The 15,178-nt window shown below is 44.2% G+C and overlaps 1 protein-coding gene across 3 annotated transcripts in view; it reads right to left on the bottom strand.

The window, feature by feature from the left end:
* Positions 1 to 15,178, bottom strand: part of GGNBP2 (gametogenetin binding protein 2) — a 147,028-nt gene that overhangs the window by 72,502 nt on the left and 59,348 nt on the right. For all 3 annotated transcript variants that reach the window (XM_033922193.1, XM_033922191.1, XM_033922192.1), the window contains exons 4-5: positions 8,546 to 8,799; positions 8,039 to 8,137 (exon numbers count right to left, since the gene is read on the bottom strand). In XM_033922193.1, the coding sequence (XP_033778084.1) occupies positions 8,039 to 8,137; positions 8,546 to 8,799 (353 nt within the window). The remainder of the gene's footprint in view (positions 1 to 8,038; positions 8,138 to 8,545; positions 8,800 to 15,178) is intronic.

Genomic DNA, 15,178 nt, shown 5'->3' with positions numbered 1-15,178 from the left:
AAAATTTTTGTCTTCCTTTTTTACATTTTTAGCCATTTGTTCTTCCGCCTGTGCTTTCGCCAGACGTATCTCTCTCTTGGCTTCTTTCAGTTTCACCCTGTAGTCCTTTCTACTCTCCTCTTCTTGGTTTTTTTTATATTTCACGAACGCCAACTCTTTCGTCTTTATTTTCTCAGCCACTAGGTTGGAGAACCATATCGGCTTCCTTTTTCTCTTGTTTTTATTGATTTTCTTTACATAAAGGTCCGTAGCCATTTTTATCGCTCCTTTCAGCTTAGACCACTGTCTTTCCACTTTTCTTATGTCCTCCCATCCTAACAGCTCTTTCTTCAGGTACTCTCCCACAGCATTAAAGTCCGTACGTTTGAAATCTAGGACTTTAAGTATCGTACGGCCGCTCTCCACTTTAGCCGTTATATCAAACCAAACCGTTTGATGATCGCTACTTCCCAGGTGAGCACCCACTCGAACATTAGAGATACTCTCTCCATTTGTGAGGACCAGATCCAATATCGCTTTTTCCCTTGTGGGTTCCGTCACCATTTGTCCGAGCAGAGCCTCTTGAAAGGCATCCACAATCTCTCTACTTCTTTCCGATTCTGCAGACGGAACATTCCAGTCCGCATCAGGCAGGTTGAAATCTCCTAACAGCAGAACCTCCTCTTTCCTTCCAAACTTTTGGATATCCACAATCAGATCCTTATCAATTTGCTGCAACTGAGTCGGAGGTCTGTAGACTACACCCACATAGATAGAAGTTCCATCTTCTCTTTTCAGAGCAATCCATATCGCTTCTTCCTCTCCCCAGGTCCCTTGCATTTCGGTCGCTTGGATATTGATCTTTACATAGAGAGCTACCTTTTTGACCATCTCTGTCCTTCCTAAAAAGATTATATCCTGGTATGTTTTCATCCCATCCTTGTGATTCACTGAACCATGTCTCTGTGATAGCGACAATATCTAGATCTGCCTCTAACATCAGGGCTTGCAGATCATGAACTTTGATGCTTAGACTGCGAGCATTTGTGGTCATCGCTTTCCAGCTATTTTTCAGCGATAATCTCCTTTTTCGTATGGATTTTTGTTTCGTTTCACTTTCCGTTGCAATACTAAGAAATGAGTTGCTGATATTGCTTATGTTGCAGTCTTTACTACTATCACATCTTTTCTTTTGCCGGGGGTGGTCTCTATAATTGTCCATCGTACATACACCACCTCCACCTTCTAGTTTAAATGCCTAGAAAAATATTGTCTAAATTTCTCTGCAAGGTTTCTTTTTCCTGCTGTAGTAATATGTAGCCCATCAGTGCAATATAGCTTCTTGTCCTTCCATGTATTTCCCCATCCTCTTATGTACCTGAAGCCTTCTTGATGACACCAGGCTTTGAGCCATCTATTAAAGTCTTCTGTGTTTTTCACTCTTTGCTCTCCCTTTCCATATGCAGGCAGTATTTCAGAAAAAGCTAAAGTGTTTACAAAAGGTTTCACACCTTCACCAAGCTCCCGAAAAGCTTTCTGTGCTGCAAGTGTGGAGTTGTTGGCCAGGTTATTTGGGTGACCTCCAAGCTAACCAGTATGGGATGGTGGGAGCGTTGGCAACCTAGGAGAATAAATTTTGTAATACTCTCTGGCCAAAATGGCCAGAAAACATCCAGACGATAGTGAGAGGTGAAAGTATGAACCGAAGACCAGGTGGCAGCTTTGCAAATTTCCTCAATAGGAGTGGATCTGAGGAAAGCTACTGAAGCCGCCATGGCTCTGACTTTGTGGCTATGACTCAACTCTGTAGATGCAGTCCAGCCTGGGTATAGCAGAAAGAGATACAAGCAGCCATCCAGTTGGAGATGGTACGCTTAAAAATTGGATGTCCCAACTTGTTCAGATCGAAGGAGACAAAAAGTTGAGGAGCAGATCTGTGTGATTTGGTGCGTTCTAGGTAGAAGGCCAAAGCACGTTTACAGTCCAGAGTATGAAGAGATGATTCTCCAGGATGAGAATGAGGCCTTGGAAAAAACACTGGAAGTACAATAGATTGATTGAGATGAAATTCTGAAACCACTTTAGGTAAGAATGTAGGATGAGTACGGACGACCACCTTGTCATGATGGAAAACTGTGAAAGGTGGATCAGCGACTAAAGCTTGCAGCTCACTCACTCTTCAAGCAGATGTGAGGGCAATGAAAAACACCACTTTCCAAGTGAGATACTTCATATGAGCCGTAGACATTGGTTCAAATGGAGGCTTCATCAATTGAGCAAGAACAACATTGAGATCCCAAACCACTGGAGGCGGTTTGAGAGGAGGTTTGATAGTGAAAAGTCCTTTCATAAATTTGGAAACCACCGGATGAGCAAAGAGGGGTTTCCCTTCAATAGGCTAATGGAAAGCAGCAATTGCACTGAGATGGACTCGAATGGATGTAGACTTGAGACCAAAAGATAATCCAAAACAGAAGCCAAGGAGGTAGCTCGAGGCTCCATGTCATGAGAGATGCACCATGTAGAAAATCTAGTCCATTTTTGGTGGTAGCATTGTCTATTGGCAGGCTTTCTGGAAGCCTCTAAAATGAAAGCAAACAGAATGTTGGGTATTATCAAGAAGGGTATTACAACAAGAAGGAAGGAAGTCATCCTGCTGCTGTATCGGGCAATGGTGCGCCTGCACCTGGAGTACTGTGTCCAATATTGGTCACCATACCTTAAGAAGGATATGGTGATACTTGAGAGGGTCCAGAGGAGAGCGACACAAATGATTAAGGGTATGGAAAACCTTTCATACGCTGAAAGGTTAGAGAAACTGGGGCTCTTCTCCCTGGAAAAGCGGAGATTCAGAGGAGACATGATAGAGACTTACAAGATTATGAAAGGCATAAAGAGGGTGGAGAGGGACAGGTTCTTCAGCGTACTGGGAACTACAAAAACAAGAGGGCACTCTGAGAAATTGAAAGGGGACAGGTTTAGAACCAATGCTAGAAAGTTCTTCTTCACTCAGAGGGTGGTGGATACATGGAATGCACTTCCGGAAGATGTAATAGGACAGACTACATTAAGGGGTTTCAAAGAGGGACTAGATAAATTCCTGAAGGATAAGGGGATTGAAGGCTACAGTTAAAGGAGGACATAAAAAAAAAAGGGTATAGATAAAAGGGAAAAAGGGGTTTTTCAAGATATAAAGGAGTATGAATCAATGGGTTAGTCAAAAGATCACTCTACAGGTTATGGACCTTATGGGCCGCCGCGGGAGCGGACTGCTGGGCTCGATAGACCCTTGGTCTGACCCAGCGGAGGCAAATTCTTATGTCTCTTACAGGTTGAGAAAACTGAAGAGGAGTTATGTTGAGAGGTACCAAGCTATCAGTTGTAGAGACTGCAGGTTGGGATGAAGTAGATTCTGTGTAAGCAGAGATGGAAAAACTGGTAGACGGTATGGCTCCCTGCTGCTGAGTTGAAGTAGAAGGGAGTACCAAGGTTGTCTCGGCCACCGAGGAGCTATCAGAATCATGGTGGCATGATCGTTCTTGAGCTTGACAAGCAGAAAGGGAGGTGGAATGCTGGGAACAACTGTAGCCAATGTATCTTTGTTGGGAGTCCTGGGAAAATTTCTGCAAAATGGCATTTGCATACAGTCTGGAATGCCATGAGCCACAAAAATTAAGAGCGTCCAAAACCCCTGGAGGGTCTGGATATACTATTGAGCAGAGTCTTAGGGCGACATAATCCTTAAGGTCGTCCATTTGAGCTGCAAAACCCCAAGGAATGGTATAGTTTAGGGGGTGAAGAACTTATGTGCGCAACAGAAGAGCGGGACTTGGTGCAGAGCTCCTCTCCCTGGACAATCTGCCTGCTTTTAAATATCAGCAGCAGTGGGAGATCAATTGCTTTTACATCTAAGCAGCAACGGGACCAACCCACCACCCACAGTCCCGATCCTGCAAAAATATGAGCTCCACCCTCCCTGCAGTCCGCTTGGAAAATCAACTGCTTTTACACCTAAGCAGCAGCAGGACCAGCCACCACTACCAAGAGCCCTTTGCCCCGATCCAGCCAGGCATGTGAGCTCCTCCCTCTGCAGTCCATTGGAGAGATCAATCTACCTGCTTTTAAATATCAGCAACAGTGGGAAATCAACTGCTTTTACACCTCAGCAGCAGCGGAACTATCCGCAACTACCAAGAGCCCACAGACCCGATCCAGCCAAGAGTGTGAGCTCCACCTCCCCCTGCAGTCCACTAGGAAGATCAACTGTTTTTTACACCTAAGCAGCAACAGGACCAGCCACCACTACCGAGAGCCCTTTGCCCTGATCCATCCAGATAAGTAAGCTCTTCCCCCAGCATTCCGTTGGAAAAATCAATATGCTTGCTTTTAAATATCATCAGAAGTAGGAGATCAACTGCTTTTACACCTAAGCAGCACCAAGACCAGCCGCCACTATCGAGAGCTTTTGTCCCAATCCAACCAGACGTGTATGCTCTTCACCATACAATTTTGTTGGAGAGATCAATCTGCCTGCTTTTAAATATCAGCAGCATTGGGAAAACAACTGCTTTTACACCTAAGCAGCAACGGGTCCATCCGCAACCACCAAGAACCCACAGACCCGAACCTGCCAGGAATGTGAGATCCGCCCCCCCTACAATCCGATAAGAAGATCAACTGTTTTTACACCTAAGCAGCAATAGGACCAGCCGCCACTACCGGGAACCCTTTGCCACGATCCAGCCAGACATATAAGATCTTCCCCCAGCATTCCATTGGATAGATCAATCTACCTGCTTTTAAATATCAGCAGCAGTGGGAGAACAACTGCTTTTACACCTAAGCAGCATTGGGACCAACCGCAACTACCAAGAGCCCATAGACCAGATCATGACAGGAGTGTGAGCTCCACACCTCCTGCAGTCCGCTAGGAAGATCAACTGCTTTAACACCTAAGTAGCAGCAAGACCAGCTGCCTATAATAGGAGCCCTTGCCCCGATCCAGCCAGGCATGTGAGCTCCTCCCCCTATATCCCGTTTAAGAGATCAATCTACCTGCTTTAAATATCAGCAGCAGTAGAAAAACAACTGCTTTTACATACAAGCAGCAGCGAGACCTACCGCAACCACCAAGAGCCCACAGACCCGATCCTGCCAGGAGTGTGAACTCCTCCCCCTGCAGTCCATTGGAGAGATCAATCTGCCTGCTTTTAAATATCAGCAGCAGTGGAGATCAACTGCTTTTACACCTAAGCAGCAACGAGACCAGCCACAACCACCGAGAGCACACAGACCCGATCCTACCAAGAGTGTGAACTCTTCCCCCCCTGCAATCCGCTAAGAAGATCGACTGTCGGCTCCGGGCGGCTTTCCCGCAGAGGAGAGAATCCTGCATTCACCGTGGGCCTCATCTGGGGCAGCCTCCTTGGAGCGGCTGAGGCATGGGCAGTGTGTCTGGGAGGGAATGCATGGATGGGAGAACATCGCAGGGAAGGAGACATAGGCATCCTGGGACTGTCGGCCAAGTCTCTTCCCTGAAGAAGCCCTTTCTGGAAACGTCAATCGCTCCTCCTAAATTTACTTGCTCCACTTCATCACTGACGCTGAAACCGTGGATTGAAGACAAAGTTTTATTTTATTTTTCTTTCCAGCTTATGATTTATCTTTAATCTTATCTATTGTTTTGCCTTTTGTCTTTGTTTTGTTCTATTTCTATCATTTAAATTTCTCCAGAATTCTACTGTGCAACGGCTCCCCCTTCTGCTTCTATTCCTTTCTCTCCTCTCTTCTACCTTCCAAAGTATTTAGATCAATGCTGTCTTGTTAAAATGTTTATTTTATTTTTCCTCTAACTCTACTTTTCACTTCTCTATTACCCTCCAGGTACTTTAGTTAGATTGTGAGCCTTCGGGACAGTAAGGGAATTTTTCAAGTACCTTTCTTATTTCTAATCTTAATGTATATTTTCTGTAAACCGCTTAGAACCTAACGGATATAGCGGTATATAAGAAATAAATTACATTACATTACATTACTTGGGTGTGATTGTATGTGATGATCTTAATGTGGCCAAACAGGTAGAAAAGGTGACAGCGAAAGCTAGAAGGATGCTAGGATGCACAAGAGGTATAGCCAGTAGGAAAAAGGAGGTATTGATGCTCCTAAGATTCTGATGAAACCTCATTTAGAATATTGTGTACAATTCAGGAGTCTGCACCTTCAAAAAGATCTAGTTGGTCCAGAGGAAGACTACTAAAATGGTACATGGTATTCATCATAAGGCCTACAGGGCTAGACTTAAAGATCTCAATATGAACAGTTCCCCCTCCCGATTTGCGGTTTTAGGACTCGTGATTTTGATTATTCGCAATTTCCTAAACCCGGAATCACCCCCACCTCCTGGACCTTACCTGGTAATCTAGCGGTCTTTGGGGGCAGAAGCAACCTTCCTACGCTCCTTTCCATGCAGATCACTCATCCAAAATGGTTGCCGTGAGTTCCCATTGTAGTCTCGAGAGACTACGGGAACTCACGGCAGCCATTTTGGATGAATGATCTGCATGGGGGAGGAGCGTAGGAAGATTGCTCCTGCCCCGAAAGACCACTAGACCACCAGGCAAGGTCCGGGATGCCGGGGGGAAGGCATGAGGGTAGCGGGGGTGGGTCAGAGTTGGCCCAAAAGTTATTCGTGAATTTTCAATATTCGCAGGCTGACTCTGCCCCCAACCCCCGCGAATATTGAGGGAGGAGTGTATACTTTAGAGGAAAGGTGGGAGAGGGAAGATACGATAGAAGACAGCACATTACAACAGTCCATGCCCGAACACTGTGCTAAACAACTAAGTAGCAGGGGAAGCCCCAAAGCTGCCGATCAGTGCATCTGAATGGACGATGGTAGAACATTCTTCACCAAGACATAAGCCGAACACACAGCTTCCCTGATCCAGGGCTGCTGTACCCTGAGATGGACCCCCACAGTGAACAAATTGTGGTCCAAGCGATGAAAATCATTTGTGACTTGAAAATACCACAGTACTACTCTGTGGATATTCAAAAGACAAAGCTTTTAAAACTGCCCTGGATAATCCTCTTCCTGAAAAAAAGAAACAAAGGCTGATTCAAATAGGAGGAGACGACATTAGGCAGAGGGAACGGTTGGAGGGAGAGAAGCCAGAGGAGGGAACGGGGAGAGAGGCAGAACAGGTTTGTGCAGAATTCTGCACAGCATGTGCAGAATTCTGCGCAGATGGGGAATTCTGCACAAATTCTGCACTGCAAGTTGTGCAGCATTCCACCAGAAGTACTATTTGTATACATATTGTATGCAAATAGATCTCATGCATATTCATTGGGGAAATTCTGAAAACCTGACTGGGATGCAGCTCTGGAGGACCGAGGATGCCCACCCAATTTTTAGATCCTATATGCCATTATTTATCTGTAAACTTGCTAAATCCCATGAAAAAGGAGCTTATGATTCATCAGTACAATTCAGATAAAAGTGATAAGGAGTAAGAAAAACTGTTTGATACCATCACAATACATAGGAGTTTCCAAAACAGGAACATGTTCTTCTGTAATATAATAGGGCCGTTATACCACTCTTTCTACATATTACCCATTATATAAGTAAAATATTTGTTATAAACAATAGGGACAGGCATTCATTTAGTGACATTTCTCATGTCATTTCATGAAAGGTTTTCTTCATGTATCATTAAAAAGGCTCCCTTTTTCCAGAAGAGGGCACACAATTCAAAAATATCTCAACAGTCAAGCAGTGTACTTTTTTCAGGGAAAAAACAAAATGTGAAACCCACAACACAATGCTGGAAACGCCCAGTTATGCAGTTTGGATCATGTCTCATGTTTCTTTAATCAGGTGGTCTTTTAGTAAGAATATGAATTCTTCTTATGAATTATTAGCTACCTTTTAATAATACACATTTTTCTCCCCCTTACCTGAATCCCCACAAAGTACTGCTTTGCATTCCCTGTTTTAGTGTACACAGACAAAGACACAGCATGAAGAAACAAGATGCTTTCTCATTTGTCTTACCCCAAAGGCTTGGGCTTGTGTGTATCTAAGGAGTGCAACTGACATCGCTTATTCTTCTTACTTTTGGGAATTGCATCAATCATATCATTTAATTTGGACCTAGATAAAGAAAGTACAGTATATCATAGTTACTGCTTTAACAATAATTTTTCTAAAACAAAACAAGCATGCATAAATCAGATCAGAAGCCACAGCAACAAAGAAAATACTAGCCATTTTCTTTTACTCTTTGACCCACTTAATTTTAAATTAACCATCATTTTCATATTTCTACACAATAATCAAAGATGAGCAGTAATTTTAATAGTGACCCCTCATGGAAGAACTCGCCACCCAGCTAATTCCAACTGTCATAGCCCCAGACCACCATCTGCTTTTAAATTACATAGTTCTTAGACCATATTTATGCAAAATGTTTCATGCTTATCCACTGTAGAAAAAAAAATTCTTTGAGGCCCAAGAAAATCAGAGTTCACAACCATGGCATTAATTCCAATATTAACTTACCCATGAACATAAAATAGGGTATAAAGTTTTTTAGCATCATTCATACAGCTTCGAGTTACAGACAGCACCCCCTTAGGCCCCACAGTAAGGGGTTCTAAAGCTGGATTTCCAGACTCCACAAGCTGGGAGAAAAGGCGTTCCACGCTCCGACGACAGCCAACACAGGGGACAAGCTGGGAAAGCGCATTGAAAACTTCACGTGTTGTCACCATCATAGCAATATTCAGATCTTGCTGTTTAAGCATGCCATGTCGCTGCAAGAAAGAATCAGTAATAGAAGTAGGTAGGTCTTTTTGCAAACAAACAGGGTTAAAAGTGCTAAGATCTTTCAATTTACAAAGAGAACAGATTTACTTTCATAGAGTAAATGCAATACCAAAATTCAAATACATTCTCAAGGGTCTAGTTAAAAAGGTACATATCACACTATTCTCCATTGCCCCACTGGATGGAGCAAACATCTCCATATATATTAAGATTAGGGATTCAGGAAAATAGATGAAAGCCTGGTTGATTGATAAGTATTTTCTTATTTTATGCAACTAAGAGAATGACATGGGGAAAAAATTTGTCCCCATCTCTGCCCTGACCCGCAAACCATCTGAATCCATCCACACAAACCTCCTGATCATTTGACATATGTTCTTTCTCCATGCTCACCATTCATCTTCCATCTCTGTGTAGAAGCGGATCAATTTTTTTCACTTTTAAAATCAATGGGAGGAAATTTTTTTTCACTCAGAGAATAGTTAAGCTCTGGAACGGAGATACCGCAGCTGGTTTTAAGAAAGGTTTGGACAATTTCCTGGAGGAAAAGTTCATAGTCTGTTATTGAGAAAGACATGGGAGAAGCTACTGCTTGCCCTGGATTGGTAGCATGGAATGCTGCTACTCTTTGGGTTTTGACCAGGTACTAGGGACCTGGATTGGCCACCACGAGAATGGGCTACTGGGCTTGATGGACCATTGGTCTTACCCAGTAAGGCTATTCTTATGTTTTTCCCCCATGTTCAGCAAGAATCTCCCTTCTCTGTTTCCTATACTTCCCTTTCTAGTATTTCCCCTGTGCCCTTCTCCCTGCCTTTATCTTTTCACCATTCTATGATCCCCTCCTCCTGTGTACAATATCACGCCTCTATATCCCTAGGCCCCGCCTATCCAGTATCTTCCTTCTGCGTTCTTATTCTCCATGTCTAGCCATCTTCTTTCTCCATATACTCTCCCATGTCTAGCATTACCCCTCTGTGTCTATATACCACCCCCATGCAGATGCAGCATTCTCCTTTTTGTCCCTGTTTCTATGCTCCCATCCATGCCCACCATCTTCCCTTTTTTTGTATATCTCCCTGTGTCCAGCTTCTCTCCTCTTACTCCCTTACACCAATGTGTCTCACACGCTCTCTTTCCTCCCTCTGCTATGTTCAATATTTCACTCGCTCTTCCTTCATCCCCTTGGTTCAGCTTTTCTCTTTCCTTCTCTCTCTTTCTCCCTGCAGATCCTGTACCTATCCCCTTTCCTCTAGCCCCTTTCCCATGGGTCTACCACCTGTTATCCAGCAACAGTAGACAGATATTCTCAAAGATGGGTGATGTCATCTATGGAGCCTTGGTATGAACAATGCAGAAGTGTACTATCACTAACATTTTTAGAAGTCTCAAGATGCCTTCCCGCCCGACATCGGCTCATGGGACCATCAGTTCAGTAAAAAAGCTAAGAAGCCAACTAGGTGAGGTGGGAGGGTTGCGAGACTGCCTGCCTATTGTCCCTGGATAACATCTGTTACAGGTAAGTAACTGTGCTTTATCCCACGACAAGCAGGCAGTATATTCTCACAGATGGGACTCCCTAGCTCACATTGAAGGGCTTGCCCTTTTGCAGCCTGAGGCCTGCTGTCCGGAAGCGATTTTGGACAGTGGTCCAGGACGCTAGTCATGAGATCATATAACCCCTGGCCAAATAGGATATTAAGGAGTTTCGAGCCCAATGTCTTATCCACAAAATTCGGCAAGCAGACACAGAATAAGCAGAGACCTTGCCTATTACCCTAACCAGGTCACACAAAACATCAGCCACATAGTCTTATGTTTTATTAACATTTGATATACCGCTTAAGCATATTACAGATCTAAGTGGTTTAAATAAAATACAGGTACTTAGAACTTGCCTATCTGTCCTGAAGGCTCACAATCTAGCTAAAGTACCTGAGTAAACAATTCTTAAAATAGAAAAGATACAACAAAATTCCAAGAATTGTGATGGAAAAGTACAAGTCAAATAATAAAAAAAAGAAAAAGATAAAAAGAAATAAATAGAATAAAATAGTCCACTCCCACTAGCAACAGCTGGGATGGTGGCTCTGAAGTCACTCCTCCTGGGTCACGCAATTTAGAATGTCATGCCTGAGTAACAAAGGAGGCTGCCGCAGCAGCTTAACTGCCAGAGTCAAGGCCTCAAACTGCTTTTTGAGCAACATAAGAACATAAGAATTGCCACTGCTGGGTCATGCCCAGCAGGCCAGTCCGCTCACACAGCGGCCCTTAGGTCAAAGACCAGTGCCCTGAGTCTAGCCTTACCTGTGTACGTTCTGGTTCGGCAGGAACTTGTCTAACTTTGTCTTGAATTCCTGGAGGGTGTTTTCCCCTATAACAGCCTCCAGAAGAAAGTTCCAGTTTTCTACCACTCTCTAGGTGAAGAAGAACTTCCTTACTTTTGTATGGAATCTATCCCCTTTTAACTTTAGAGAGTGCCTCTCATTCGCTCTACTTTGGCGAGGGTGAACAACCTGTCTTTATCTACTAAGTCTATTCCCTTCATTATCTTTTTTTTTTTTTTTAGTTCATTAATTTTATTGAATATTATAAGTAATATACAGAAAGCAGTTCAAATACATAAAAATTGAATAATAACTATGGTTCATTCCTTTTGGATTCGTTATCTGGGACACCATAAAATCTATTACCAAATGTTCAGAAGCTATTTCCATAGACATTATAATCCTTCGTTCCCTTCATTATCTTGAATGTTTCGATCATGTCCCCTCTTAGTCTCCTCTTTTCAAGGGAGAAGAGGCCCAGTTTCTCTAATCTCTCACTGTATGGCAACTCCTCCAGTCCCTTAACCATTTTAGTTGCTCTTCTCTGGACCCTCTCGAGTAGTACCGTGTCCTTCTTCATGTATGGCGACCAGTGCTGGACGCAGTATTCCAGGTGGGGGCGTACCAATGCCCAGTACAGCGGCATGATAACCTTCTCCGATCTGTTTGTGATCCCCTTCTTAATCATTCCTAGCATTCTGTTCGCTCTTTTCGCTACCCCCGCTACCACCGCGCAGACGGCTTCATTGACTTGTCGACCAGTACTCCAAGTCTCTTTCCTGGGGGGGGGGGCTCTCCAAGTACTGCACCGGACATCCTATATTTGTGTATAAGATTTTCTTACCGACATGCATCACCTTACACCTAAACCTCATTTGCCATGTCGTGGCCCTTTTCTCAAGCGTGTTTATGTCACACTGCAGGTCTTCGCAATCCTTCTGCGTCCTCACTACTCTGAATAACTTTATATCATCTGCAAATTTAATCACCTTGCTCATCGTACCAATTTCCAGGTCATTTATAAATATGTTGAAGAGCACAGGTCCAAGCACAGGACCCTGTGGCACTCCACTGGTGACGCTTTTCCAGTCCGAGTATTGTCCATTTACCCCAACTCTGTTTCATATCCGCCAACCAGTTTTTAATACACGTATTTCACCCTTGATTCCATGGCTTGCAATTTTTCAAAGTAATCGTTCATGCGGGACCTTGTCGAATGCCTTCTGAAAATCCAGATATACAATGTCGACTGGGTCACCCTTCTCTATCTGCCTGTTTACTCCCTCAAAGAAGTGCAGCAAGTTCATCAAGCAAGATCTTCCTTTGCTGAAGCCGTGCTGGATGGTCCTCATCAGATTGTGTCCATCTAGGTGATCAATGATGTGGTCCTTTATCAGCACCTCTACCATCTTTCCCGGTACCGAGGTCAGACTCACCGGTCCATAGTTTCCCGGTTCTCCCCTCGAACCTTTCTTGAAGATCGGTGTAACATTCGCCACTTTAAATACAGTCTTCCGGAATCCTTCCCGATTTGATCGAAAGATTGGCTATTAGTTGGAGCAGTTCAGCTATAGCCCCTTTCAGTTCCTTGATTACCCTTGGATGGATGCCATCCGGTCCTGGGGATTTATCGATTTTAAGCCTATCAAACTGCCTGCATACCATCAACCCTGTCAGTATCCCGTCTTCGTTTCCTGCATATAGCTTGTCGGCTTCCAGTATGTTGCGTATATCCTCTTCAGTAAATACAGATGCAAAAAATGTGTTTAGTTTGTCAGCGATGGCTTTGTCCTCCTTTAGCACTCCCTTTATTCCATGGTCATCCAATAACCTCACTGCTTCCTTCGCGGGTCATTTCCCCTTAATATATCGAAAAATACCACACATCCCTCGCTGGGCAGGGATGTGCACGGTCATATGAGCCACGAAAGAGTCCACTTTAGCTAACATCTGCTGGAACTCCTGCAAACATCTGCTGGAACTCCTGGTCCATAGGATACAGCTTGGACATTGTTTTTGTCACTTTAAGGGAGCCCTCAGGATTTTCCAAGTGCTCAGAAATCAGAATGTTCACATCCGGATAACATGGAAAGGTGGTAGGTTGAGAGCAGATCCCGCTAAGCAGAGAACAATGGGTAGTAGGCTGAGGAGGATCAATTTTCAACTCCTTCAGAGAATAAGAAGATCCGTGAGGGCAGCAGACTTGAACAGTCTGTAAACAGAGGGGGTCCTCATCTTGGTCTGCAGCAGCACTTACACCCTGATCTACCACATTGTCCTAGACACAGGTTTCATTCTAGGAAAGAGGAAAAGCATCAAAATCATCCTCCTCAGTGACCACCAGCTGACCAATTGTTGGAGTCCGAGGGAGACGCAGGCCTTCTTAGAGTAACAGCTATGGAACCATGGGAAGGCTACATGGCTGGCTGCTCTCCAGCTGACCCAAAAGGTGCACTTACGCCACCTACATAGGCTTGCCAGAGCAAGTTCAAAGTCAAGCGTAAAGGACATGGGGAACCAAGAACCTCCTTCAAGAGGAAGGTTAGAGCACTTTCAATTGATTTTGGGCCATCAGCGCCCTTACCAAGTTACATAGAAACATAGAACATGACAGCAGAAAAGGGCCACGGCCCATCTAGTCTGCCCACACTAATGGCCCACCCCCTAACTACCTCCATGAAGAGATCCCACATGCCATCTTTGGGATGAAAGTCATCTTTTCTTAAAATCTGGCATGCTGCTGGCCTCAATAACCTGTTGTGGAAGATTACTCCAGCGATCAACCACCCTTTCGGTGAAGAAATATTTTCTGGTGTCGCCATGAAATTTCCCACCCCTGATTTTCAACAGATGCCCTCTTGTTGCCATGGGTCCTTTAAGGAAAAAGAGATCCTCTTCCACCTCGATACGGCCTGTGACATATTTGAACGTCTCGATCATGTCTCCCCTATCTCTGCGTTCCTCGAGTGAGTACAGCTGCAACTTACCCAGTCGTTCCTCATATGGGAGATCCTTGAGACCTGAGACCATCCTGGTGGCCATTCTCTGAACTGACTCAACTCTCGCACATCTTTTTGATAATGCGGCCTCCAGAATTGTACACAGTATTCCAGATGGGGTCTCACCATGGATCTGTACAATGGCATTATGACCTTGGGCTTATGGCTGACGAACCTTCTACCGATTTAGCCCATGATTTGTCTAGCCCTGGATGAAGCTTTCTCCACTTGATTGGCAGTCTTCATGTCTTCGCTAATGATCATCCCCAAGTCACGTTCTGCTACAGTCCCTACTAGGATCTCACCATTTAGGGTGTAAGTCCTGCATGGATTTTTGCCGCCAAGGTGCATGACCTTGCATTTTTTGGCATTGAAACTTAGTTGCCAAGTCTTTGACCAATGCTCCTGCAGGAGTAGGTCCTGCGTCATACTGTCGGGCATTGAGCTTTTGTCGGGCACTGTGCTTTCATCTGTTGTGCGGTTGCCTACTATGTTGCATAGTTTGGCGTCATCGGCGAATAATGTAATTTTACCTCGAAGCCCCTCAGCCAAGTCTCTTACAAAGATGTTAAATAGGATCGGGCCCAAGACCGAGCCCTGCAGCACTCCGCTGATCACCTCCGTCATATCGGAAAGGGTACCGTTTACCACTACCCTCTGAAGTCTACCTCTAAGCCAGTCCCTAACCCCTGCGGTTAATGTTTCACCCAGTCCCATCGAACCCATCTTGCTCAATAACCTGCGGTGTGGGACGCTATCAAACCCTTTGCTGAAGTCCAAGTACACGACGTCCAGGGACTCCCCTATTATCCAGCTTTCTTGTTACAGCAATTTATACAGCAAATATAAAACCGGGATTAAAATCTAAGTGGTTTACAATATAATAAAATATAAGATGGAGGGGAACAAACACAGAAAATAAACAAATACAAACCCTGCAAACATCTCCAAAATCACGAGGAAAAATATGGATTGTTTACAATAAATCTGGGGTATAGGAAAGAGGAAAAAGGTTAAAAACATATAAGGTGTGGGATAAA

The sequence above is a fragment of the Geotrypetes seraphini genome, chromosome 15, assembly GCF_902459505.1.
Source record: "Geotrypetes seraphini chromosome 15, aGeoSer1.1, whole genome shotgun sequence".
Classification (NCBI taxonomy): Eukaryota; Metazoa; Chordata; class Amphibia; order Gymnophiona; family Dermophiidae; genus Geotrypetes; species Geotrypetes seraphini.
The sequence above is the reverse complement of the archived record's forward strand: the minus strand, read 5'-3'. Positions and strand labels throughout refer to the sequence as shown.